At 45.9% G+C, this 24,132-nt stretch overlaps 1 protein-coding gene and 1 pseudogene across 1 annotated transcript; both read left to right on the top strand.

The window, feature by feature from the left end:
- Window positions 1–1,141: 1,141 nt before the first annotated feature.
- Window positions 1,142–2,317, top strand: LOC122040847 (annotated as a pseudogene).
- A 4,410-nt stretch (window positions 2,318–6,727) lies between these two features.
- LOC121971224 (asparagine--tRNA ligase, cytoplasmic 1-like) lies at window positions 6,728–10,245 on the top strand. The gene is made up of 3 exons (XM_042522385.1): window positions 6,728–7,143; window positions 9,391–9,449; window positions 9,802–10,245. Exons 1-3 carry the CDS (start codon window positions 7,087–7,089, stop codon window positions 10,037–10,039), a joined length of 354 nt encoding a protein of 117 aa, XP_042378319.1. The 5' UTR covers window positions 6,728–7,086; the 3' UTR covers window positions 10,040–10,245.
- Window positions 10,246–24,132: the final 13,887 nt, after the last annotated feature.

Raw genomic sequence — 24,132 nt, 5'->3', positions numbered from 1 at the left:
TGTTGCCTGTTTGGGCCTTTTATGCTAACCAAGCGCAAATTAAGAACATTCGAGAGTCTTAGCCAAATTGCACGATTTAATAAATATGAAATTCTACTATAAAATGGACTTATGGCGCCGGATAATCTCTCATTCCAAGTTCCTCTCTTCGTTCGACTCTCTTCTTCCTTCTTCTTTGCAATCATGCAGGTCAATTTCTTGCTCCTTGCCATTTGTATCGCCTTCTACTTCCACTTCTACTCCTCCGACGATTGGAACGCGGTGAGAATCCATTTCGAACTCTTCGCGATCTTCCTGACCACCGTGGCGCTTTTGTTCCTAGAGCTTTGGGTCGTTGATCCCGTGCGCAGGGCGAGTGCCGCCTCTTGGCTACTGGTGCCTCTCATCCTCGCGTTTGACTTCTGCGGCGTGCTCTTTGACGGCGCCGGCGGCTTGGACTATTACTTCCACGCCTACCTGCTCTTCCTCGCCGGCGTGGCCGCCGTGTTCGTTCGTGTCTGCGTCGCCGACGGCCGCGCCAGCGCCGCTCCCTCTACCATTGCAGCGCTGCTCGTTTTCCTCTTTCTCAAACTCGGAGCCGCCGTTGTCTTTTCCTGTTACCCAACCGAAGGGATCAACGGCGGTGATGCTGACTTGCGACAATTCGTTCTCCTCGCTGCTGGCGCATTGTTCACGTTGGCGTACCTGTGAGCCTTGAGATCGTATAATCGATATATTCCGTTCATAGTGTGGTGTGTAAGTGATATAACGGCTTTGCGTGCCTTTCCTTTCGTGTGCGCCTTCCTCTCGATAAAAAGGGTTTTATATATTTCACCCTTCTTTAAATCCACTCATTTGTTGAAGCTTTTTAATCCTGGACACCGGCAAAAAAATTTGGTCTGCCTTCCTCCGGAGCACCACCGTTGCTGACCAGCCGCTAGAGCACCACCACCGGCCGACCGCCGGAGCCACTAGCCTATGTATTTAATCAACTTTTTTTTTAAAAAAAATACAAAATTAAAATTATAAGCCATGATCTTGCGATTAAATAAAAAAATAAATCAATCAATTAGACAGAAAGCTAAAAATTTGATAATTAATTTATTAAAAAAAAAAACACATCTAATTAATATAACGCCACAGCGTCGGCGCACTCGAACTCGCCCATTCGTCCTTGTTCCTATTGCGAATTCATTCCCGAAACATCCCACCCACCAGTCCAAACCCTAGCCGTCGCTCCGCCTCCGATCGACAATGGAGACGGTCTCTCTCTGCCGATCCGTCCTTGGAGCCCTCCCGCGCCCGCACCTTCATCGAGTCGAACGTGACCGCGCCGCCGACGAGCTCGACGGCCGGAAGGTCGTCGTGGGTGGGTGGGTCAAGACGGAACGAGAGCAGGGAAAGGGTTCTTTTGCATTTCTCGTGCTCAACGACGGCTCCTGCCTAGAGAACCTCCGGGTGATCGTCGACGCGGCTGTGTTCCCACTGTCGCAGCTCGTTCCCACCGGCACCTCCGTCCTGGTCGAGAGCGAGCTCATGAAGACGCCTGAGGGCGCCAATTGGAGCGTCGAGCTCAGGGTGGAGAAGGTGCTCGAGGTCGGCCCTGTGGGTCCGGCCAAGTATCCGATACCCAAGACGCGGCTTACTCTGAGTTCCTTTGTGACTTCGTGCACCTCCGTACCCGCACGAACACGCTACTAAAAAATTCGTCGTCTTTTCTTCGTCATATGCTTTCAAGTTTATATTCGAGTATGGACATTACTTGGCCGTATAGATTCGAACTCATATTTTTGCATGTTTTCGGTATCATCGTATCCGGCCGAAGGCACCAATTTTTTCTCCCGAACTATTTCCTTTGATATCGTTTGATAATGTTTTAGTTTCTTCTTTGCTCTTGTTTCAGATATCTGCAATTGCACGAATTCGAGATGAGTTGGCTTATGCAACCCATACGTTATCCAGGAAAAATGGATTTCGTTACATACATACTCCTATAATCAACACAAGTAATTGGGAAGGAGCTGGAGAGCTGCCCCTGGGCTTCCTCAGAAGGATGGAAAAGTTGACTATGCACGAGACTTTTTTGGACGCCAAGCTTTTTTTACAGTATCGGGGCAGTTTCAGGTTGAGACATATGTTTGTGCCCTCGGTAATGCCTACACCGTTGGGCCAACTTTTGTCTTTTCGAGCAGAACATTCCCACACATCACGGCATTTGGCTAAGTTTTGGATAGTTGAGCCGGAGATAGCATTTGCTAATCTAGAGGTACTATATTGCTTATCCTGTTATTCTATCAATATGAGACTGGCATTGATGCAGCCTAGTACAAGTCAGTAGTATTTTATGTGAATCTGATAGTTAGTTTTTTACTTTCTTCATGGCTACTAAACAAAACAGAACATTTCTTGAGGCCTATATTTTCGTAAATCCCATGTATTCCCATTTATGGTCAAAAACTATGATAAGACAGCTATAGAAAACGTTTGAAGCTTGTTTCATCTAGTGGCTAGCGCATGAGGTGTTGCCACAATGAGGTCTGGGGTTCGAATCTCAGCAAAGCCGAGGTACCTCCCTTATGTGCTAGTCACTATTCCAAAGGCTAGTAGCCGCCCGTAATTTACCTCCTCCGTGTTGGCCCTGGGACGGGTTGGTGGGGGCGCTGGGGGCGAGCGTATTCGCCTTTTGCCACCATCTATGCCATTTGAGCGCATCTCATACACTAAGGCTGTGCAACTTCTATCCGATGTGAGGAAGTTTGAGAACAAGGTAGAGTGGGGAGTTGATCTAGCATCTGAGCATGAAAGGTATGAGTAAAGTTTCTGTTGGATCAAAAGCGCTAGACGGGGGGGGGGGGGGGGGGAATAGCGCTGTGGCTATTTCGTTCGATTCGTAAAACTATCGGAGTGAAACACGCAGCGGAAATAAAGCTAAAGCAAACACACAAGAACACGGTCGTTTACTTGGGTCAGAGCCTGTGGCGACTCCTATTCCAAGGCCCACGGTCGTTGACCGCTTTCGGTGGACATCAACTATAAGCTCGAAAGATTGTTACAATTAGAACTATAAAAGAAAATAATACCGACAGTAAGAATATCAAAATCTGGAGTTCCGGGTCGTTGGTATGTCGTCACAGCACTTCGGGATGAACTCGTTAGCAGTTGAACGCAGAAGGATCGCTTGTGAATTGTTGTTCTAAGCTGCTGCTCGAAGTCCCCTTTTAAACAGTGCTGGAGGCGCCTCCAAGCCTGTCCGAGGCGCCTCCAGGCCGTCGAGTCGCACGCGTGGATCAACTTTGATCTGGTCGCGCCTTATCCCACTGAAGGCGCCTCCAAGCTGCTCCAAGGCGCCTCCAATGACCTCCGAGGCGCCTCCAGCGTCTCTGGACAACTGGCTTTGGCTAGCCCCCGAGGCGCCTCCAAGCCCTATGGAGGCGCCTCGGATATTGTTCATCCGAGGCTAAGTGTGCTTTTTTGTTCCTGCAAAATGTGTTAGTCCCAAACATAAACCCTGCAAAACAAAGTTAGCACAGAAATAATAAGACAGATATACTTGACAGTCGTCGGACTGTCCGGGTCTGACTTCGGAGTGAATAGCGCTGTGGCTATTTCGTTCGATTCGTAAAACTATCGGAGTGAAACACGCAGCGGAAATAAAGCTAAAGCAAACACACAAGAACACGGTCGTTTACTTGGGTCAGAGCCTGTGGCGACTCCTATTCCAAGGCCCACGGTCATTGACCGCTTTCGGTGGACATCAACTATAAGCTCGAAAGATTGTTACAATTAGAACTATAAAAGAAAATAATACCGACAGTAAGAATATCAAAATCTGGAGTTCCGGGTCGTTGGTATGTCGTCACAGCACTTCGGGATGAACTCGTTAGCAGTTGAACGCAGAAGGATCGCTTGTGAATTGTTGTTCTAAGCTGCTGCTCGAAGTCCCCTTTTAAACAGTCTTGGAGGCGCCTCCAAGCCTGTCCGAGGCGCCTCCAGGCCGTCGAGTCGCACGCGTGGATCAACTTTGATCTGGTCGCGCCTTATCCCACTGAAGGCGCCTCCAAGCTGCTCCAAGGCGCCTCCAATGACCTCCGAGGCGCCTCCAGCGTCTCTGGACAACTGGCTTTGGCTAGCCCCCGAGGCGCCTCCAAGCCCTATGGAGGCGCCTCGGATATTGTTCATCCGAGGCTAAGTGTGTTTTTTTGTTCCTGCAAAATGTGTTAGTCCCAAACATAAACCCTGCAAAACAAAGTTAGCACAGAAATAATAAGACAGATATACTTGACAGTCGTCGGACTGTCCGGGTCTGACTTCGGAGTGAATAACGCTGTGGCTATTTCGTTCGATTCGTAAAACTATCGGAGTGAAACACGCAGCGGAAATAAAGCTAAAGCAAACACACAAGAACACGGTCGTTTACTTGGGTCAGAGCCTGTGGCGACTCCTATTCCAAGGCCCACGGTCGTTGACCGCTTTCGGTGGACATCAACTATAAGCTCGAAAGATTGTTACAATTAGAACTATAAAAGAAAATAATACCGACAGTAAGAATATCAAAATCTGGAGTTCCGGGTCGTTGGTATGTCGTCACAGCACTTCGGGATGAACTCGTTAGCAGTTGAACGCAGAAGGATCGCTTGTGAATTGTTGTTCTAAGCTGCTGCTCGAAGTCCCCTTTTAAACAGTGCTGGAGGCGCCTCCAAGCCTGTCCGAGGCGCCTCCAGGCCGTCGAGTCGCACGCGTGGATCAACTTTGATCTGGTCGCGCCTTATCCCACTGAAGGCGCCTCCAAGCTGCTCCAAGGCGCCTCCAATGACCTCCGAGGCGCCTCCAGCGTCTCTGGACAACTGGCTTTGGCTAGCCCCCGAGGCGCCTCCAAGCCCTATGGAGGCGCCTCGGATATTGTTCATCCGAGGCTAAGTGTGTTTTTTTGTTCCTGCAAAATGTGTTAGTCCCAAACATAAACCCTGCAAAACAAAGTTAGCACAGAAATAATAAGACAGATATACTTGACAGTCGTCGGACTGTCCGGGTCTGACTTCGGAGTGAATAGCGCTGTGGCTATTTCGTTCGATTCGTAAAACTATCGGAGTGAAACACGCAGCGGAAATAAAGCTAAAGCAAACACACAAGAACACGGTCGTTTACTTGGGTCAGAGCCTGTGGCGACTCCTATTCCAAGGCCCACGGTCGTTGACCGCTTTCGGTGGACATCAACTATAAGCTCGAAAGATTGTTACAATTAGAACTATAAAAGAAAATAATACCGACAGTAAGAATATCAAAATCTGGAGTTCCGGGTCGTTGGTATGTCGTCACAGCACTTCGGGATGAACTCGTTAGCAGTTGAACGCAGAAGGATCGCTTGTGAATTGTTGTTCTAAGCTGCTGCTCGAAGTCCCCTTTTAAACAGTGCTGGAGGCGCCTCCAAGCCTGTCCGAGGCGCCTCCAGGCCGTCGAGTCGCACGCGTGGATCAACTTTGATCTGGTCGCGCCTTATCCCACTGAAGGCGCCTCCAAGCTGCTCCAAGGCGCCTCCAATGACCTCCGAGGCGCCTCCAGCGTCTCTGGACAACTGGCTTTGGCTAGCCCCCGAGGCGCCTCCAAGCCCTATGGAGGCGCCTCGGATATTGTTCATCCGAGGCTAAGTGTGTTTTTTTGTTTCTGCAAAATGTGTTAGTCCCAAACATAAACCCTGCAAAACAAAGTTAGCACAGAAATAATAAGACAGATATACTTGACAGTCGTCGGACTGTCCGGGTCTGACTTCGGAGTGAATAACGCTGTGGCTATTTCGTTCGATTCGTAAAACTATCGGAGTGAAACACGCAGCGGAAATAAAGCTAAAGCAAACACACAAGAACACGGTCGTTTACTTGGGTCAGAGCCTGTGGCGACTCCTATTCCAAGGCCCACGGTCATTGACCGCTTTCGGTGGACATCAACTATAAGCTCGAAAGATTGTTACAATTAGAACTATAAAAGAAAATAATACCGACAGTAAGAATATCAAAATCTGGAGTTCCGGGTCGTTGGTATGTCGTCACAGCACTTCGGGATGAACTCGTTAGCAGTTGAACGCAGAAGGATCGCTTGTGAATTGTTGTTCTAAGCTGCTGCTCGAAGTCCCCTTTTAAACAGTGCTGGAGGCGCCTCCAAGCCTGTCCGAGGCGCCTCCAGGCCGTCGAGTCGCACGCGTGGATCAACTTTGATCTGGTCGCGCCTTATCCCACTGAAGGCGCCTCCAAGCTGCTCCAAGGCGCCTCCAATGACCTCCGAGGCGCCTCCAGCGTCTCTGGACAACTGGCTTTGGCTAGCCCCCGAGGCGCCTCCAAGCCCTATGGAGGCGCCTCGGATATTGTTCATCCGAGGCTAAGTGTGTTTTTTTGTTCCTGCAAAATGTGTTAGTCCCAAACATAAACCCTGCAAAACAAAGTTAGCACAGAAATAATAAGACAGATATACTTGACAGTCGTCGGACTGTCCGGGTCTGACTTCGGATTTCCAACCGGAAATCCTAGGTCGACCCGACGCCTACTGTTCCCTCTATGGGGAACGTGTCCTCACCTATTCCACTCAGGAGATTTACTTGTTGTCAGTGCGATCCTCCAGATCGACTGGACTTTTGCTCAGCGTTCGAAGTTTTCGGACTTTCTGCCGGACTTCCGCTTCCCGGCTCGTCCAGTCTTTCACCTAGTTTGCGACACCAGGATTTTCCACCTAGGGTTACCCCCCCCCAGGACTTTTGCCTGAAGCTCTCGACCCGTCAAAACTTTCCACATAGGGTTACCACCCCCTATGACCTAGAGTTACCACCCCCTAGGGTTTTCTACCTGCCTAACCGCAGCTAGGACTTTCCTGAAACACTAAATTAAGTACCTTAGATCACAAAACAGCTTAACTTTGAATTCCTTTGCCATTATCAAAACAACGGTCGATCGTCGGATGCTTCCCGCACCAACAGTTTCTGCAAAGCATATCTATTTATCTTGGAAGTTTCAGGGTTTGAGTGTGTGATTATCTTTTGGATTATTTAGGTATTTGACAGTGGTGATATTCAAGAAACCTGTAATTTAATATAACTATCTAAAAGGTATTAAAGCATTTTATATGAGGCTCAACGATAACCAAAAGACAGTAGTGGCTATAGACGTGCTTGTGCCCAAGGTATGGCATTTGACTGATGTTGTATATAGCCAGACTGAAAATTTTCTTCTGATGTCTTGTTGCATCCATCTATGTGATTCATGTTCTACTTTCTTCTCAATTTGTGTTCTTGATTCAAGTTCTGAAAATTCAACAGTTGCAATTTTGTTCTACAGTCTTTAAAATTCTTTGTTAAAAGTTAATTTTGAGAATTAATGCACATGCATGCATAGAATTAAAACCGATGCATGCATTGTGAGGTTTCATGAATCTAGTAGATGATGATCAAATTAATTAAGCAATAACTAATGTAATTCTAGAACTATCCATGATGTCTTTATAAGATTATAGTGGCTGTGCCACAAATATGTTCAATATCAAATAATCCATCAGATTTTGAATTTCTTTATTTTTATATTGTTCTCTACTTCAATATCTATCAATTTGTAGGTTGGTGAGATGATTGAAGGAAGCCAAAGAGAGGAACGTTTAGACATTCTCATAAAAAGGTACAAATAATTAAAGTGAAGAAGGTTCAGATCTTTTGGCTTCAATGACCCAATGAGAGAGTGGCTCAGACTGATGAACTAGTGTGACACTTGTTTGAAGAGAGAGAATACCCAAACTAGAGTAGCCTTGTATCCCTTCATCCTTCTAAAAGCCAACATCAGTTGTTCCCTGAGGTGGCCCTCAGGTTGTCAGATTTTCTAATCAGTTTGGCTCCAATTGAGTGGGATTAATTGCAGAAGAACACAAGTTCAAGTTGCTAGGGAGGATGGATTTGCCTTGGTAGATCTTTTACCTGGCCTTTTATAGGTGTTAGATAGTAAGGTCAGAGTGTTTTTTTTTTTCCTTTCAAGCGGCCAATTTCAGTCCTTGTTGGGGATATAATGATGAATGGTGCTCATCCTTGTTTGGCCCGAGCATTGTGACCCTCTGCATTTGATATGTTAACTGTGGAGCATGCCTGAGGTTGTGAATGTCTTTGGCCAGAATAGGCTTCTCTCAGCAGAAGTGATAGTCCGATTTTGCACTCCTTTATGAAGCTTGAAGTGGTTGATCACTCTGAAGGAAGGTTCTTGTGCTGTCATTTTCTAACTGAGAAGTTGTCAGTCGCCCAGTTGCTTAAATCTATGATATGTGCATCCAAATTTCTTTCTCCTCATCCTGTCCTTCCAACGCCTTACAGAATTATTAAAGAAACCAAGTTAAAATATGTTTGTGCCGTTGACCATATACAAGTTAGAAGATCTGTGTTTACTTTTTAGCTACGAATGGGTTAATATGCTCTGAATTCGTGTTATGAACAAAATAGTAGTCAGCATGTTGACTTGTTTTGTATTTTGTTCTTTTTGTGTAAAGCATATCTCCACTTATTTCATCTATTCTCTTAGAATTGAAGATGCAGGGTTGCCACTTGAGCTTTATGAATGGTACCTTGAGCTCCGCCATTTTGGCACTGTCAAACACATTGGGTTTGAGCGTATGGTTCTTTTTGCCACCGGCATCGATAACATCCTAGATGTTATCCCTTTCCCAAGATATCCAGGAAGGGCTGCTCACTCTATTGGCTTCCCTTTACTGAACTATCACCATCTGTCATCAACTATTTAAAGAAAATGTCTTATTCTAGAATAGGTATTTTTTAATTAAATATAAGAATTAGTTTTGTTTCTACTTCATATCTCATACTTTCTTATCAGAAGTTGGATCAGTTTGTTGTCAAAACACAGGTTTCTGCTATGTGAATTCAGAAAGCTCAATGTTGTTTTGTGAAGACAAAAACATCTGGAAATAAGTAGGCATCAGGGAATCATTAGTTCAAACTAAGCTGCCGATCCAACTTCACGATCTAGATAGGATGGAAAGATTGACAATGCACGAGACTTTTTTTGGACGCCAAGCTTTTCTTACAGTATCAGGGCAGCTTCAGATTTGAGGGGGTGATGATCTTTTGGATTATTCAGGTATTTGACAGAGGTGATATTCAAGAAACCTGTAATTGTATATAACTATCCAAAGGTATTAAAGCATTTTATATGAGGCTCAATGATGACCAAAAGAAGTAGCAGCTATGGACGTGCTTGTGCCCAAGGTATGGCATTTGACTGGTTGTATATAGCGGGGATGAAATTTCGTCTTACGTCTTGTTGCATCCATCAATATGATTTAAGTTCTACTTTCTTTTTGATTTGTGTTATTGATTCAAGTTCTGAAAGTTCAACTGCTGCAATCTTGTTCTACAGTCTTTAAAATTCTCGTTTGTAGGTTGGTGAGCTGATTGGAAGAAGCCAAAGAGAGGCACGTTTAGACATTCTCGTAAAAAGGTACAAATAATTAAATTGAACCTATAAGGCTCATGTGTTTCCTTTTTTGGGGCGGGTGGGGTTTGATTTTACCACTATCTGCTAGTCTACTAAACTGAACTCTTTCTCCCCGTCATGTCCTTCCAAGGCCTAATAGAATTATGAAAGAAACCAAGTTAAAACATGTTTGTGCCGTCAAGCATATACAGTTCAAAAAAATCTGTGTTTGCATTTTTAGCTATGAATGGATTGGTATGCTCGGAATTAGTGTTATTCATGTTCTGAACATACTTGTAGTCAGCTTGTTGACTTGTTCTATATTTTATCCTTTTTGTTTAAAGCTTATCTTGACTTATTTCATCTATTCCCTTAGAATCGAAGATGCAGGGTTGCCACTTGAGCCTTATGAATGGTACCTTGAGCTCCGCCCTTTTGGCACTGTCAAACACAGTGGGTTTAGCTTAGGGTTTGAGCGAATGATTCTTTTTGCTACCGGCATCGACAACATCCGAGATGCTATCCCCTTTCCAAGATTTCCAGGAGGGCTGATCTTTGGTTACTCTATCAGACTCCCTTTTCTGAACTTTCACCCAGAGAATCTTAGTATCTAGAATAGCTATTTTTTTTTTAATCAAATATAAGAATTCATTTTGCTACGTTATACAAATGCTTATACTTCATCTCTCTTATTTTGGGAAGGCAGAAAGTTTAATGTTGTTTTGTAAAAAATGGAAACATATTTCTGTAAAAAAGTAGGCCTCAGGCTATCATTAGTTCAAATTAAATCAAATGCAATTGAAATTTATAATTCAGTTAATTTCAGTTTGGAGAAAGTTTAAATATTGCCATGCCCCTTATTACTAATCAAATCAAAGAGAACTTTCTTTCATGTCCAAATAGTCACAGAAACATTCAAAAGATTAATCTGTAACATTGCACGAGTACTCCTCTTGAGAAGTAATTGAGATATCAAAGAATACAATTTAAAGAAAAGAGATAATAAGATATCAATGATTATAAGAGTTTTCTGTCTCTACGGATTGATGCATGCGGTTAGTATCTGTGTAAATGGTTATTCTAATAGATTTGGAATCAATTCGTAACTGATATAAAATATAGCCTTTCTGTGTAAAGACACTGTCTTATAATGTATCTCTTTTTAATCTTTTGTGATTTATCTCTTTAAAAAGTATGGGTCGACGTGAACGACCACGAAAAGGATGACTCCTGCCTTTATTCTTCTCCTTAAGCCAAGGATTGGTTCTTTGACCAAATTCTAATCGGTCAAGTCTATACCTTCAGAATTAATAACGATACTCTATTTTCAGAATTAATTAGGTAAAATCAACACACTGACTGTAACGATCAACACGAAAGACTATACCTTCAGAATTAATCGGGCAAAATAGACACACTGACAATAACTTCAGAATTAATCATACAACAACAGAAAGACTATACCTTCAGAATTAATCAGGCAATTAAGTCGGCATCGCTGCTCGTTTTCCTCTTCCTCAAACTCGGAGCCGCCGTTGTCTTTTTCCTGTTACCCTACCGAAGGGTTCGACGGCGGCGGTGCCAGCTTGCCACAATGCTCGCGTTTGCGTACCGGTGAGCCTTGAAATCGCACGGCCGATATATTCCTCTTAATAAAAAGTGTGATGTGTAAGAAAAATAACGGCTTTTGGTGCCTTTGTCTTTTTTTTTTTCCGTGTATTTTCGGAAGCGTTTTAATATGAAGCGTTATATGTACTTTCTAATAAAATGGACTGATGATGGATAACCAACAATCTCATCATTCAAATGTCTCGCTTGGTTTCGTTTGCGTATGTTCTTAATTCTATTATTTGAACATATTTAGTCTGTGAAATGTGATGATGGGGTTTGATGTATCTGTGTATGTTAATTGCTTGTGATGCGACGGCGATATAGGGAGATCCACCTGGCACGGGTCAACTATTAAGGTGGAGGTCAAAGTTAAGGTGATCAATGTCCGAATGTCAAAGAGCCAACCGGCGGAGACATATCCTAGCGTACCACCCGTTCAGCTCGGGACAATACGTAAGACAGTTAACGCTCAATACAGAGCAGCAGGAAGCTAAAAGAGACCGGTTAGCTTGTCCGAACGGGGGAGAGCATGTTAATACGTAGTCACCACAGGGGAGATCAACTAAAGCCGACAGAGCGGAGGAGTCCCGACCGAGCGGCTACCCCGCTCGGTCAAGTAGCGGGACTAGCTGTGGATGGACCAGAGTCCTAGCCGAGCGGCTACCCTGCTTAACTAAGCAACGGGACCACTGTAGTATTCTTCGACATTCTTTTAGGAGATAGTGCCGCTGACACGAGGTATGGTCGATAGATAGATCGTACGACACTACTGTCTTGTCAAGGATATGCATGCCCTGTTAAGGTATGGTGTCAGAGGTACTTTTCTGACAAATCCTTTCATAAGACATATTGGAGAATACACCTATGCCTCAAGAAGCGTGCACGTCGCCCACCAACACTGTATATAAAGAGGGTCCATCACCGGCGGAGGTACGCGAGATTCATTGTTTATGCTAGAGTTACTGTTCCTCTGCTTTCTTCCATTATTCTGATAACAGACTTGAGTGTCGGAGGGCCAACATCGGGGACCTCTTCCCTGACTCAGCAATGACGTTACTTGTTTTGCGGAGCGGAACAAGGTCTACAGCCGATCAGAGAAGCCGCCACCTCCCTAGCTTTCCACCTTCCCACGCGCTTTCGGACAAGATCATTTTGGTGCCGTTTGTGAGAACGTAGCCTATATTCGAACGAGAAGATGGAGGACGCTGGACGATTTGCCACGGTGACGCTGACGCAAGAAGAGCTCGATATGCTGATACAAGCCCGAGCGACAACAACAGACACTGACCAAGCGCCAAGCTCAGGAGCCCGTAGCATCAACCGCAGGTCGGCCGGCTGAACAGGGAGACCGAGTGAACCAAATATCCGCTCTGAGGAAATAACAAGAAGCCGACCCGCATATATAGGGAGGCACCCAATACGTCGATCCCCTTCCATCGGGCCATGTTCAGGACCCTATCGGAGGAACGCGGCCGAGCAGACAAGGATCAGGGATCTTCATTGGACGATGCGCCTGTTCGGGACGCGAGGAAAGGGAAAGCGCCAAGGGAGGATGATTCGCACGAGCAGATCAATCAATAATTTTCTCAAGGGATTCTGAACGATCCCCTGCCTCGACACTACACCCCGCTGGCGATCAGGGAATACAACAGAACTACTGATCTAGATGACCACTTGACAAAGTTTAACAACGCGACCACATTTCATCAGTACACGAACGGGGTGAAGTGTCGGTTCTGTTAGGACCCTTGGTGGCCAGCTAGAGGAGGGTGAATAGCCCCTGCACAAATACAAACAAAAGTACCTTTCTCTGACAAGTAACTTAATTAAAGAACACTTGCATAAGAAATAATAAAGAAATAAAAAAGACAGAGGCTCACAAATTTACTTGGTTACAATCGGGAAGATTGTTAATTCAATACAGTTGAATTGCACTAAGAATCTCCTTCAGATGGAGAAGCCTCTTACAGCAATGAATGCATATAAAATAATAAGCTAAACAAAAACTGAGATGTGTACAAGTGTTGTTGCATGAATGCTTGTTCTATATAACTTCTTGGACCAAGGTTGTATTTATAGCCTTGGTCGATGCACCTGGAAGGGTTCCAGACACCTGGAGTGGGATAAAAACTTATCCCTAACGCAATGGTTAAAGACCACGTCGAAATGGCTAAAATTGGGTTTCGAGCGCCCAGAAAGGTTTCGGGCGCCCGGACTACTCTAGGTACCCGAAAGGGTTCTGGGCGCCCGGAATGGCTCCGGGCGCCCGAAGGGAAAAAGTCAACTTTCAGTTGACTTTCTCTTCGGGCCTCTAGCTTCAGTTCCTCTTTCTTCGGTCCGAGTCTTCTGCTCCGACTCCGCTCATTTGGGTGATTTTGACCATTCGGAATAGGGTTCACTCAAACCCAACTTTCAGCCTTTTCCTCGAGCAAGTTTCCACTCCGGCTTCTCGTACATCGGAATCGTCGCATGCTTCCTTCTCATCTACCAGCGCACTCTTCCGCAGCTTCGTCCCTCGGACGCACCAAGCCTGTCGGCTCTCTCTCGTGCCGACCTTTTTGCTAGCTGTGTCTTTTGCTCCTCGACCGATCTTCCGCTCCAGCTTCTCGTCCTTCGGAAACATTGCACGCTCCCTTCTTGTCCTCCGATGTACACTTCTACAACATTGTGTCTTTTGCTTGACTCCTGTGTTCCTAAGTTTCTGGACACTTAGATATAGGGTTAAACACAACATGACCTAACCTAACTTGTTTATCACATCAAAACAACCTTGGGGTACCAACAATCTCCCCTTTTTTATGTGAGCAACCCAAGTTAAGTAAGGGTAAACCAACATAAAGTAATATAAAGTAAAAACAATAAATTTTGCAATAAAGTGTAAAAAAATAAAAATTTTCTACCTTCCCCTATACTTAATATTCCCTTTTCCCCTTTGATCACATAAAAAAATAGGGTACCTTAAAAAGTCTAAGGATACTTTTTCAAAATTAAGAAAGTTTAACTCTTAAAACATTTTGAAAGTTTTTACAAGTTTTGTAAAGGAAAGCTAATATAAAAAAAACTCTATGTTAAACAGATTTGAGAGAAAAAAAATGAGAAATTTTTCTAAGTTTTACAAGTTAAAAAAAATAATTCTAAGTTATTATTGGTACTCCAAGGTTGTTTTGATGTGATCAAACAAGTTAGGTTAGGTCCTGTTGTGTTTAACCCTACGTCTAAGTGTGTAGAAACTTAGGAGCACATGAAGTCGAACAAAAGACGTAATGTTACGGAAGAGTACACAGGCGGACGAGAAGGGAGCATGCGATGTTTCTGAGGGACGAGAAGTTGGAGCGGAAGATTACTCAGGAAGCAAAAGATGCAGTTAGCGAGAATGTCGGCACGGGAGCGAGCCGACGGGCTTGGTGCGTTCGAGGGACGAACCTGCGGAAGAGTACGCTGACGGACGAGAAGGAAGCATGCAACGATTCCGAGGTATGAGAAGCCAGAGCGGAAGCTTGCTCGAGGAAAAAGTCGGAAGTTGGGTTCGGGTGAGCCCTATTCCGGATGACCGAAATCACCCAAGCTAACAGAGTCGGAGCGGAAGACCCGAACCAAAGCAAGAGGAGCTGAAGATGGAGGCCTGGAGAGAAAGTCAACTTTTTTCCCTTCGAGGCACCTGGAACCATTTCGGGTGCCTGGAGCAGTCCGAGCGCCCAGAATCTAATTTTAGCCATTTCGATGTGGTCTTTGACAGTTGCATCGGGGATAAGTTTTTATCCCACTCCAGATGCCTGGAACTCTTTCAAGCGTTCTGACCAAGGCTATAAATACAGCCTTAGTCCAAGAAGCTATATAGAACAAGCATTCTTACAACAACACTTGTACACATCTCAGTTTTTGTTTAGGTTCTTATTTTCTGTGCGTTCATTGCTGTAAGAGGTTTTTCCGCCTGAAGGAGATTTTTAGTATGATTCAACTATCTTGGATTAACAACCTTCTCGGTTGTAACCAAGTAAATCTGTGAGCCTCTATCTTTTTGATTTTTTTATCATTTCTTATGCAAGTGTTCTTTAATTAAGTTAGTTGTATGAGAAAGTTACATTTGTTTGTATTTGTGTAGGGGCTATTCACCCCCTCCCCCTCTAGCCGGCCACCAAGGGTCCTAACTGTTGAAGCAATCCCAATGGTCTGCAGGACCATGTGTTTTGGTGTTTGGGCAAAGAGTTTAAGTTAGGTTCACCCTTGTATTTGATATGTGTATTTGAGTTGTGCAGGATTGCAGGATACACATGTGACTCAGGTTGATGGCTTCGGGTCTGGTGAAGGATGGAGCATCCGAGAGATCGTGGACAAGGCAGCGAGGACAAGGGCCGAGGGAAGAAACTTCGAGGCATACGCGAAGGATGTCATTGGAGACGAGCCGTAGGCTTGCATGCATCCGAGGGACGAGAGCCAAAGGAAGTAGGCTTGAAGGCAAGACGTCAAAGCTGTAAATGAAGTGTCAAATGAGTCATAAGGGTGAGGGTACGAGTGCATGAGAGATTGTACTAAGAGTAAAATCCTAGTTTTAGGGTTTTACTGTAGCAGTACTATAGTGTTACTGTAGCAGTACTGTAGCAGTCGACTGGTGGTTTCATCAGTCGACTGGTGCAGTCGACTGGTGCAGTCGACTGGTAGCGAACATAGGGTTGGTATCGAGCCGTTGGACTGCAACGGTCGAATTTCCACAAAGGGCAGTCGACTGCATGTTTTGGCAGTCGACTGGTAGGCGGGGTTTTCTAACCCGTGGCCTATATAACTAAGCATTGGAAGCTTGGTTGAAGTTGACGAAATAGAGGTGGTTAACCCCTATTAGTAGTCTACCAGTGCCCTAGCTTCTCAAGAGTCCTTGGTAAGAGTTGTGGTGAAGTTTCTCCACCCACAAGGAGCTATGTGAGCTAGCGGGAGGTCTTCCGGGGAGTAATCCACCGACGGATAGGGATCGTCCACCTCAAGGACACGCCGTGGAGTAGGAGTCTTATCTCCGAACCACATAAACGAGCTTGTTAGCAGTTTGCATTCTTTCTTATTCTTGTCTTTAGTTAGCTTGTTTGTTTTGTATTTCCGCTGCGCAAGCTAATATCTCTAGGAGAAGCGATCGATTTGGGGGCGCCGTCTATCAAACCCCCCTTCAAGCCGGCCGGCCGACCTCCTACAAGTGGTATCAGTGCTAGGTGAGCTCTTGTTGGACTAATCGCCAAGAGAGCGGCTAGAGGAAGAAGATGGAGTCGGAGGGACCTCTCGGATGGGACATCCGAATCCCACCTCCATACGAGCGCGAGGACTTCGACTATTGGAGGAAGCGCATGGAGATGTGGTTCCAAATGAATTGGAACCAATGGATTGCGTTGGAGGAACCGTTTAAAGCTCCAACGGACAAGAAGGGAAAGTGTCTCCGACGTCGATATTGGACCAAGGAGCAAAGAGAGCAATCGGAGACGGACAAGGAGGTAACTAGAATTTTAATTAATTTATTACCACCTAATGTGATATTGAATGTAGGTGAATACGAGAATGCAATTGACCTTTGGAAAAAAGTAATTACGCTTCATGAGAGTCCTACACAAATCCAAGAAGAGGAAGAACCTAAGGAGAATGACTCATTGGTCCAAGAAGAGAAGGACCAATCGAATGTTGACACGAGCTCAACATTTGAGGAGGAGAAGGAAGATGAGGAGGTATCATCCACATCTTCAAGGGAGGAAGAAGTGGAACCACCCACATCTTCAAGTGAAGAGGAAGAAGAGCAATCCAAGGAAGAGGAGATCTTGGAAGCTCAACCTTCCACCTCAACTACCAAGAAGAGCATAAAGGATCACATCAAATGCTTTGAGTGTGGTAAGATGGGGCACTACAAGAGTAGGTGTCCTTCGCTCAAGAAGGTAAAGAAGGTAAACCCTAAACTCACTAAAGTTAATTTAGAAACTAATGTGAGTTGTAGTAAGAAGAAGGAGAAGAAGCACATTAGGTGCTTTACATGTGGTGAGTGGGGTCACTACCACACAAAGTGCCCAAGGAGAGGAGAGCTCAAGAAATTGGCGCACTTGAAGATATGGGAAAAGAAGAGGAGCACAAGTCAAGGGAGAGCTCCAAAGGTAAAGGGTAAGGTAAACCCTAGTTTAAATTTGAAGTCAAATTTAAATTCCTCCATGTATGCTAGGAAAACTAATGTTAATCATTATATGCCCATGCATAATTTTGGATTTAAATATCATGATAGGAGTAGGGTAATTGTAGATCATAACCCTAGGAGAACAATTCATGATAAATCTAGAAATGGTAGACCTAAGGAGACCCAAGGCATTAATCCTAAGAAGGGGAGACATATGCCTAGAAAGGGTAGGTCTAGGAATGTCCAATTTGGACAAATTACCTCTAGGGTTAGGAACCTAGAGAAGGAGAATCAAGCCTTAAGGGGAAAGCTTGATAAGTTAGAACAATTCCTTAAGAGATTCAATGTTGGATCTAAGGAATTAAATATGGTGTTGGGTAGCCAAAGACCCAACCATGATAGATCAGGTTTGGGATACCGATTCAGTCCCTCCAAGGCCAAGGAGAGATCACATGCTAGGGTGGCAAATGATCATGGCAAGGGAGAGTCCTCCAAGGCTAAGGGAAAGTCTTATGCTAGGGTTGCATATGACTATAGCAAGGAGAAGCCAATAAATGGTAAGGGAAAGTCATTTAAAGGTAAGGATAAATTAACCAAGGACAAAGTGTCCAAGGTTAAGAAGGTTAGATTTGTAGGCCAAGTGTCACCGGAGGTGTACCGATGTGGCCTAGCGATTGTGGATGAGTCACCTAGGGAGGTGGCTATGGCTAAGAGCTTTAGGGGGAGCTCAAAGAGTCAATTTGAGACCCATGGCTAATGGATCTCAAGTGAGTTTTACTTGGGAGTCTAGAAGGGTCATGGATTGTGTCAAGTGATTTGGAGACGGACTTGAGTCTCAAACCTATGGATTTGGCATAATTGGATAGTGTTTCATGCAAGAAATATGACATTGGGGTCATATAGCATGATAATTAGTTTTGGATGTATATATGCCATATAAACCAATGCTAGGGATGCATTGTGGGTTAGTATGGGTAAATACATCAAGAGGAAGCCACAACTAGGACTTTAGGTCAATGTTCAATTGAAATTTTTAGCTAGTTTTGTGTTTTGTGTCAATCTTGAGATTGGTGATAGATACATTTTTGAATGTATTTTTTCCAAGTAGACATGGGTAAAACAGGCCTCTTCACAAAATTTGGGGATTTTTGGAGGTCTGTGAAATTATTGGTGCATTTCTAAAATTGGGTCAGAAATGCTGAAAAAGGCTGAAAAACTGTGCCAGTCGACTGCTAGTTTTAGCAGTTGATCCGGTGGTAAGAATCCGGAACCCCAGAAGGAGGGGTCAACGCCACGTGGAGGTCAAGGGGCCCAGTGGCTCGCCGGAAAAGGACAAGCCGATCGGACTCGGAAGAAAGGGACATCTGGTAGTAAAAGGCACCCTGGTAAGGACCAGGGTTCCGACGCTCAGATAAAGCAATACATAATGACCGAGCGGAAGGTTCTTCGTCCGGACGGCCGGACGGGCGTCCTGGTCGGGCGGAGGGTAAAAGACGGGAACATCTTCTGACAGTCGTCAAGTCGTATGGCTACGCCATACTCCTAGTCTGACAACGGGGGGTCCTGTTGTCCCATCGAAGAACATGCTCGGACTGTAGCAGTATGGTGTCAGGTAAGCTCTCTGACAGGTGCATACTGGGGTATGGGCTGCTGACACGTATGCACCTCTGTGGACGGGCATTAGTTCCTTCCTCGCCCTATATAAAGAGCCTATTACTTCTCCAAAGGTACACACGTATGATACAAGCTTGGCAGCCACTTTTTCCACCACTTACCTGACTTGAGCGTCGGAGGGTCGCCGCCGGGAACCCTTTCCCGGCTCGACTTTTGTGCAGGATCGCCGGAGCTTCGTTCGACCAGCCGGAGGTCCACTTCATCGACTAGGAGCGTGCCACGTGCCCAGCGTCCTTTGGTTCAACGATTCGGACAGGATCAGCAGTCGACTGCACCAGTCGACTGCATGTTTTAGCAGTCGACTGGCAGCGAATAGAAGCATTCTATTCGCTCAGCTAGTAGCGGCCAGTCGATTGGTACTTCCTCCAGTCGACTGATACCAGTCTGAAAGTGTCTTCAACACTGGATTTTGACCGGGTAAACTCGTATAGATGTATGAGATCCATGGGGGATAAATACATGAGTTTAGGATCAATTGGATGACAAGTTTTCAACAATTGAGATATTGTTGGAGAACTTTTTGGATGTTAGGCAAAGGGGGAGAAGTAAGATTTAGTTGGGAAAACATGAAAATACCTTTGCAATTGTAAAATTCCTAGCTCAGGAGCATAGGTGTAGGGGGAGCCTTGTGACAGGTTCTTAAATAGCCTTATGGTAAAATTCCTAACTCAATGGGGAGCTTAGGTGTAGGAGGAGCCTTGTGATAGGTTCAAATGCATGTTGCATTGTTTTTGATTCGGTGATATAAGTCCAAGTGTGTAGCCTTGGCAACGTAAGTCCATTTGGCGGTGTAAGTCCAAGTGTGTACCCTTGGCAACGTAAGTCCATTTGTTTTTAGCATGATTATTTGCTATATGTTTTCCCTAACTTAAACGTATTGCTAAACACAAAAAAGGGGGAGATTGTTGAAGCAATCCCAATGGTCCGCGGGACCATGTGTTTTGGTGTTTGGGCAAAGGGTTTAAGTTAGGTTCACCATTGTATTTGATATGTGTATTTGAGTTGTGCAGGATTGTAGGATACACATGTGACTCAGGTTGATGGCTTCAGGTCTGGTGAAGGATGGAGCATCCGAGGGACCGTGGACAAGGCAGCGAGGACAAGGGCCGAGGGAAGCAACTTCGAGGCATACGCGAAGGATGGCATTAGAGACGAGCCGCAGGCTTGCATGCATCCGAGGGACGAGAGCCAAAGGAAGTAGGCTTGAAGGCAAGACGTCAAAGCTGTAAATGAAGTGTCAAATGAGTCATAAGGGTGAGGGTACGAGTGCATGAGAGATTGTACTAAGAGTAAAATCCTAGTTTTAGGGTTTTACTGTAGCAGTACTGTAGCGTTACTGTAGCAGTACTGTAGCAGTGGACTGGTGATTTCATTAGTCGACTGGTGCAGTCGACTGGTTGCGAACAGAGGGTTGGTATCGAGCCGATGGGCTGCAACGGTCGAATTTCCACGAAGGGCAGTCGACTGCATGTTTTGGCAGTCGACTGGTAGGCGGAGTTTTCTAACCCGTGGCCTATATAACCAAGCATTGGAAGCTTGGTTGAAGTTGACGAAATAGAGGTGGTTAACCCCTATTAGTAGTCTACCAGTGCCCTAGCTTCTCAAGAGTCCTTGGTAAGAGTTGTGGTGAGGTTTCTCCACCCACAAGGAGCTATGTGAGCTAGCCGGAGGTCTTCCGGGGAGTAATCCACCGACGGATAGGGATCGTCCACCTCAAGGAAACATCGTGGAGTAGGAATCTTATCTCCGAACCACGTAAACGAGCTTGTTAGCGGTTTGCATTCTTTCTTATTCTTGTCTTTAGTCAGCTTGTTTGTTTTGTATTTCCGCTGCGCAAGCTAACATCTCTAGGAGAAGCGATCGATTTGGAGGCGCCGTCTATCCAACCCCCCTTCAAGCTGGCCATCCGACCTCCTACACTAACAAGTGGTATCAGAGCTTGAACTGCCAGAATGACTAACCCCTGACTGTGCGCAAGAGTCATGGTCCAATCAAACCATGTGGGTGGAATATTAACCTCGAACAAAGAAGTGGGGGCTCCCGTGTTCGTATCAAGAGAACCAGATACAAGGCAGGAAGTCCTAGTTGCGGCTAGGCAAGGAAGTCCTAGTAGGTTAGATGGATCGAGGGGCATGAAGTCCTAGTTGCAGCAAGGCAAGAAAGTCCTAGTATGTCGGGTGGACCGAGGGGCAGGAAGTCCTAGTTGCGGCTACGCAAGAAAGTCCTAGTAGATTAGGTGGACCAAGGGGCAGGAAGTCTTAGTGGGTCGAGGATCGGATGTTAGGGAGCTTGTGGTCCTTTGTTTGAGGGGGGATTGTTAGGGTTGTAAGGTTGCAAACATAGTCCCACATTGAAAAATATGGAAAAGATCATGGGCTTATAAGAATAAAATATCTCCATTGGCATGATGCATTTTTTATAGAGCTTAAGATGAGGGCTTAGGCACAAAGTGGACAATATCATACCATTGTGGAGATATCTAAATTCTTTTTGATCCTTCAGGTTCTTCCTCACCACCCTCTCTAGGTCAACACAACATTGGTTTAAGAGACTGTCGATCAGCTCCATCCACAACTTCAAGGACTTCTGAGTGGCATTCCTACACCATTTTGCTAGCAGTCGTCGCCACTAGAAGATGAGCGTAAACTTGTTCTCACTGAAGCAAGGGCCAAGGGAGGCACAAGGGCCTACATTTAGCAATTCAACCAGGTGGTCATGGACATTCCCTCAATTTTTGCAGAAATGTTGGTGAACGCCTTCACCCAAGGCCTCACCAAAGGAGAATTCTTCTGGTCACTCATTCGGAAGCTGCCAAGGGACTTCGACCATATGCTCAAGAGGGTCATGGAATACATAAACATGGAGGAAGCCCAAGCGGCCAGAAGAAAGGAGGCGCTTGTCTAGCCCATAGCAGCATCCGAGCGGCGAAAATTGAGTAACCATCAACCCCCAAAGGGGCCCCGATCAGGGGGAACACAGTCACACCATCAGCCCCGGATGCATGTCATGTAACATATGGCAGCCAGTCGATCGAAGGCTGCAAAAGGCAAGACATGGAAGCCACTATTTTGCTCCTTCCATCAGTCGGCGACGCACAATACAAATGACTGTTATGATCTTACTCCGATCGAATGCTGACCGGCTCCACGAGGATATCGTTGGTAGTCACTATCACCCAATCAACATCATAGATGTCGGTCAACTGGCCGGATGGAGGAAGAGAGAGGCAAGAATATGGCCACCTTCCTTTAGCTGGTCGAGCGTCCCATTGATGGCCAAGTTGTAGAGGCGAAGCGCCCAATCGGTGAGTCGATCATTGAAGGGGTCAGAGTGGAGGTAATCCTGCTTCTGCATCTCGAACCGGCTAGACTCCGCACTTTGGTAAACTTCCAAGGCCGATTGAGATGCTTCTACGTCCGCCTTCAAAGTAGCCAGCTCCTCATCCTTTGCGTCGAGCTGGGCCCTCGCTATGGACCGCTCGACTGACCGACCCTCCCCCTCGGCATTTAGGGCGACCTCTATCTCCTTCAGACTCTAAGCCAAGACCCGAACTTCTTTGTTCTTGATCTCAAAATCCTCGATGGCTTGGAGCTTCCTGGTGTTGGCCGAGTGGATCTTCACTTCAAAGGAAGTGGCCTGCTTGTTGAGACTCGCCAACTACATTGCCTGCTCGACACGCTTGCTCTTTTCTGCCTCCAGCCGCTTGAAGCTCCTCTACAGATCGACCTTTAATTGGGTCACCTTGGCGCTCATCTACTCTAAACCCTCCTGTGAAGTGGCTGATTGGCTGCTCAGAGCACGCAGCTACTCTAAATAGATGAGCCTGTGGCATATGACCAAACTTTCTACCTAGAACTGCAGCAACAGGAAAATTGTAAGTGTTGAATGGATAAAAATTAATGTCGAATGGATAAAAAGTAAATACAAAAGCAGTGTACATACCCCAGTGGACATCTGAGTGTGATTATTAGCTAGCTCTTCCGGAGAGATGATCGTCGCACAGGCCCGGGCATCGGCCCATATTTGTGCGAGCGACCCTTGGATCTTTATCTGATGCTCGAGGTGAGGGGCGCCGGGTCATCCGCACTACAGTACTCGTCGGTCGGTAAATGGATAATAGCCATTATTTGTCTCTAGCTGCTCAAGCCAGAGGGGTTTGGGGTTGCCCTGCCCGTAGATGGAGATGTGGGAACTGGTCGAATACGGGACACTTGGGCCGCCGGCAAGGATTGAGGCAGTATGAAGGCGACCGATGGTGCACAAATGATCCCTTAAGGCAGCCCGGACAAGGACGGTGTCCGGTCGGATGAAAGGGAGGTGTGAAGCGTTGCCTCTACTTGTTTGAGCAGAGCGGGCGTAGATGTCTCACCCCGCTCGAAGGGTGGTTACAAATCGCCTCGTGCTAGAGTCTATAATGCGGAAGTAACAGAGCGGGAGGATGTTTCCGTGCGGTGTCTCTTGCGATGTCGCAGGGGTTCGTCGGAAGTGGCTGACTCCGAAGCCACCGCGATCGGAATCATCGACGATTGTTCGGGAGGAAGGTCCGCTATTGCAGTCGCTCCATTAGCAAAGGTCTGGCCGGCTCCCCCTGTGCTCCCCAATGCTTGCGTTCCCTCTTTGTCGTCGAGCGGGTCCTCATGGGAACCGACCGGTTGTAGGCCGTGACTCTCCAGCTCAGCCATGGCTGCAGGTTGATCTCTACATCCGTGAGCTTGCACTTGCTGGCCATACGTGCTCGCAATTTGATTCGAGCTGCAAAATAGGAGGAAAAATCAGTTTGATTCAAAGTTTGGAGAAAGAGCGAACCTAGGTTGGACGGAAGCTTCGTGCAGATCGGGCTCAAGTCAAACACGTAAAGGATGCTTTCCAGCAACAACTTATGAATGTGGTACTTCTTACCGGCCAAGCTTGAAGCTGCCCGGAAATAGTCCGATCGGCTTTTGTACTTCCTAAGCGATGGTGGGCTCGTCACCTCTAGCTGCCAGTTGGTTAGGAAATCGGGTCGCTCGGGAAAGCGAACAAAGAAGTAGTGGTTCCTCCAATGATTATTGAAGGACGATATCTTATCAAAAAAAGATTAAATCAACTCGGGCTTGGAACAAAAAGGTCCCCGATTCGGATAGTTTTGGATAATAAAAGTAATGGAAGAGCCAAGTAGTCAAAGGAATGTCATGCAGGCGGAACGAAACTACGACCCCTCACAGCAGTCGAAAGGAGTTCGACACTAATTGATTAAGAGAAATATGAAAATATTTACAAAGATTTGCACGATTTTCAAGAAATTTTGGT

Source organism: Zingiber officinale, chromosome 1B (assembly GCF_018446385.1).
Source record: "Zingiber officinale cultivar Zhangliang chromosome 1B, Zo_v1.1, whole genome shotgun sequence".
In the NCBI taxonomy this organism is placed as follows: domain Eukaryota; kingdom Viridiplantae; phylum Streptophyta; class Magnoliopsida; order Zingiberales; family Zingiberaceae; genus Zingiber; species Zingiber officinale.
Note: the sequence above shows the minus strand (reverse complement) of the source record. Positions and strands in the feature narration are given on the sequence as shown.

What these genes read in the sequence shown, in the direction of transcription:
- LOC121971224 (XM_042522385.1), top strand. Translation starts at nt 7,087, where the DNA reads ATGAGGCTCAACGATAACCAAAAGACAGTAGTGGCTATAGACGTGCTT. An exon ending in TAGACGTGCTTGTGCCCAAG is followed by an intron (nt 7,144 to 9,390) that starts GTATGGCATTTG and finishes TCTCGTTTGTAG; the next exon opens with GTTGGTGAGCTGATTGGAAG. An exon ending in TTAGACATTCTCGTAAAAAG is followed by an intron (nt 9,450 to 9,801) that starts GTACAAATAATT and finishes CTATTCCCTTAG; the next exon opens with AATCGAAGATGCAGGGTTGC.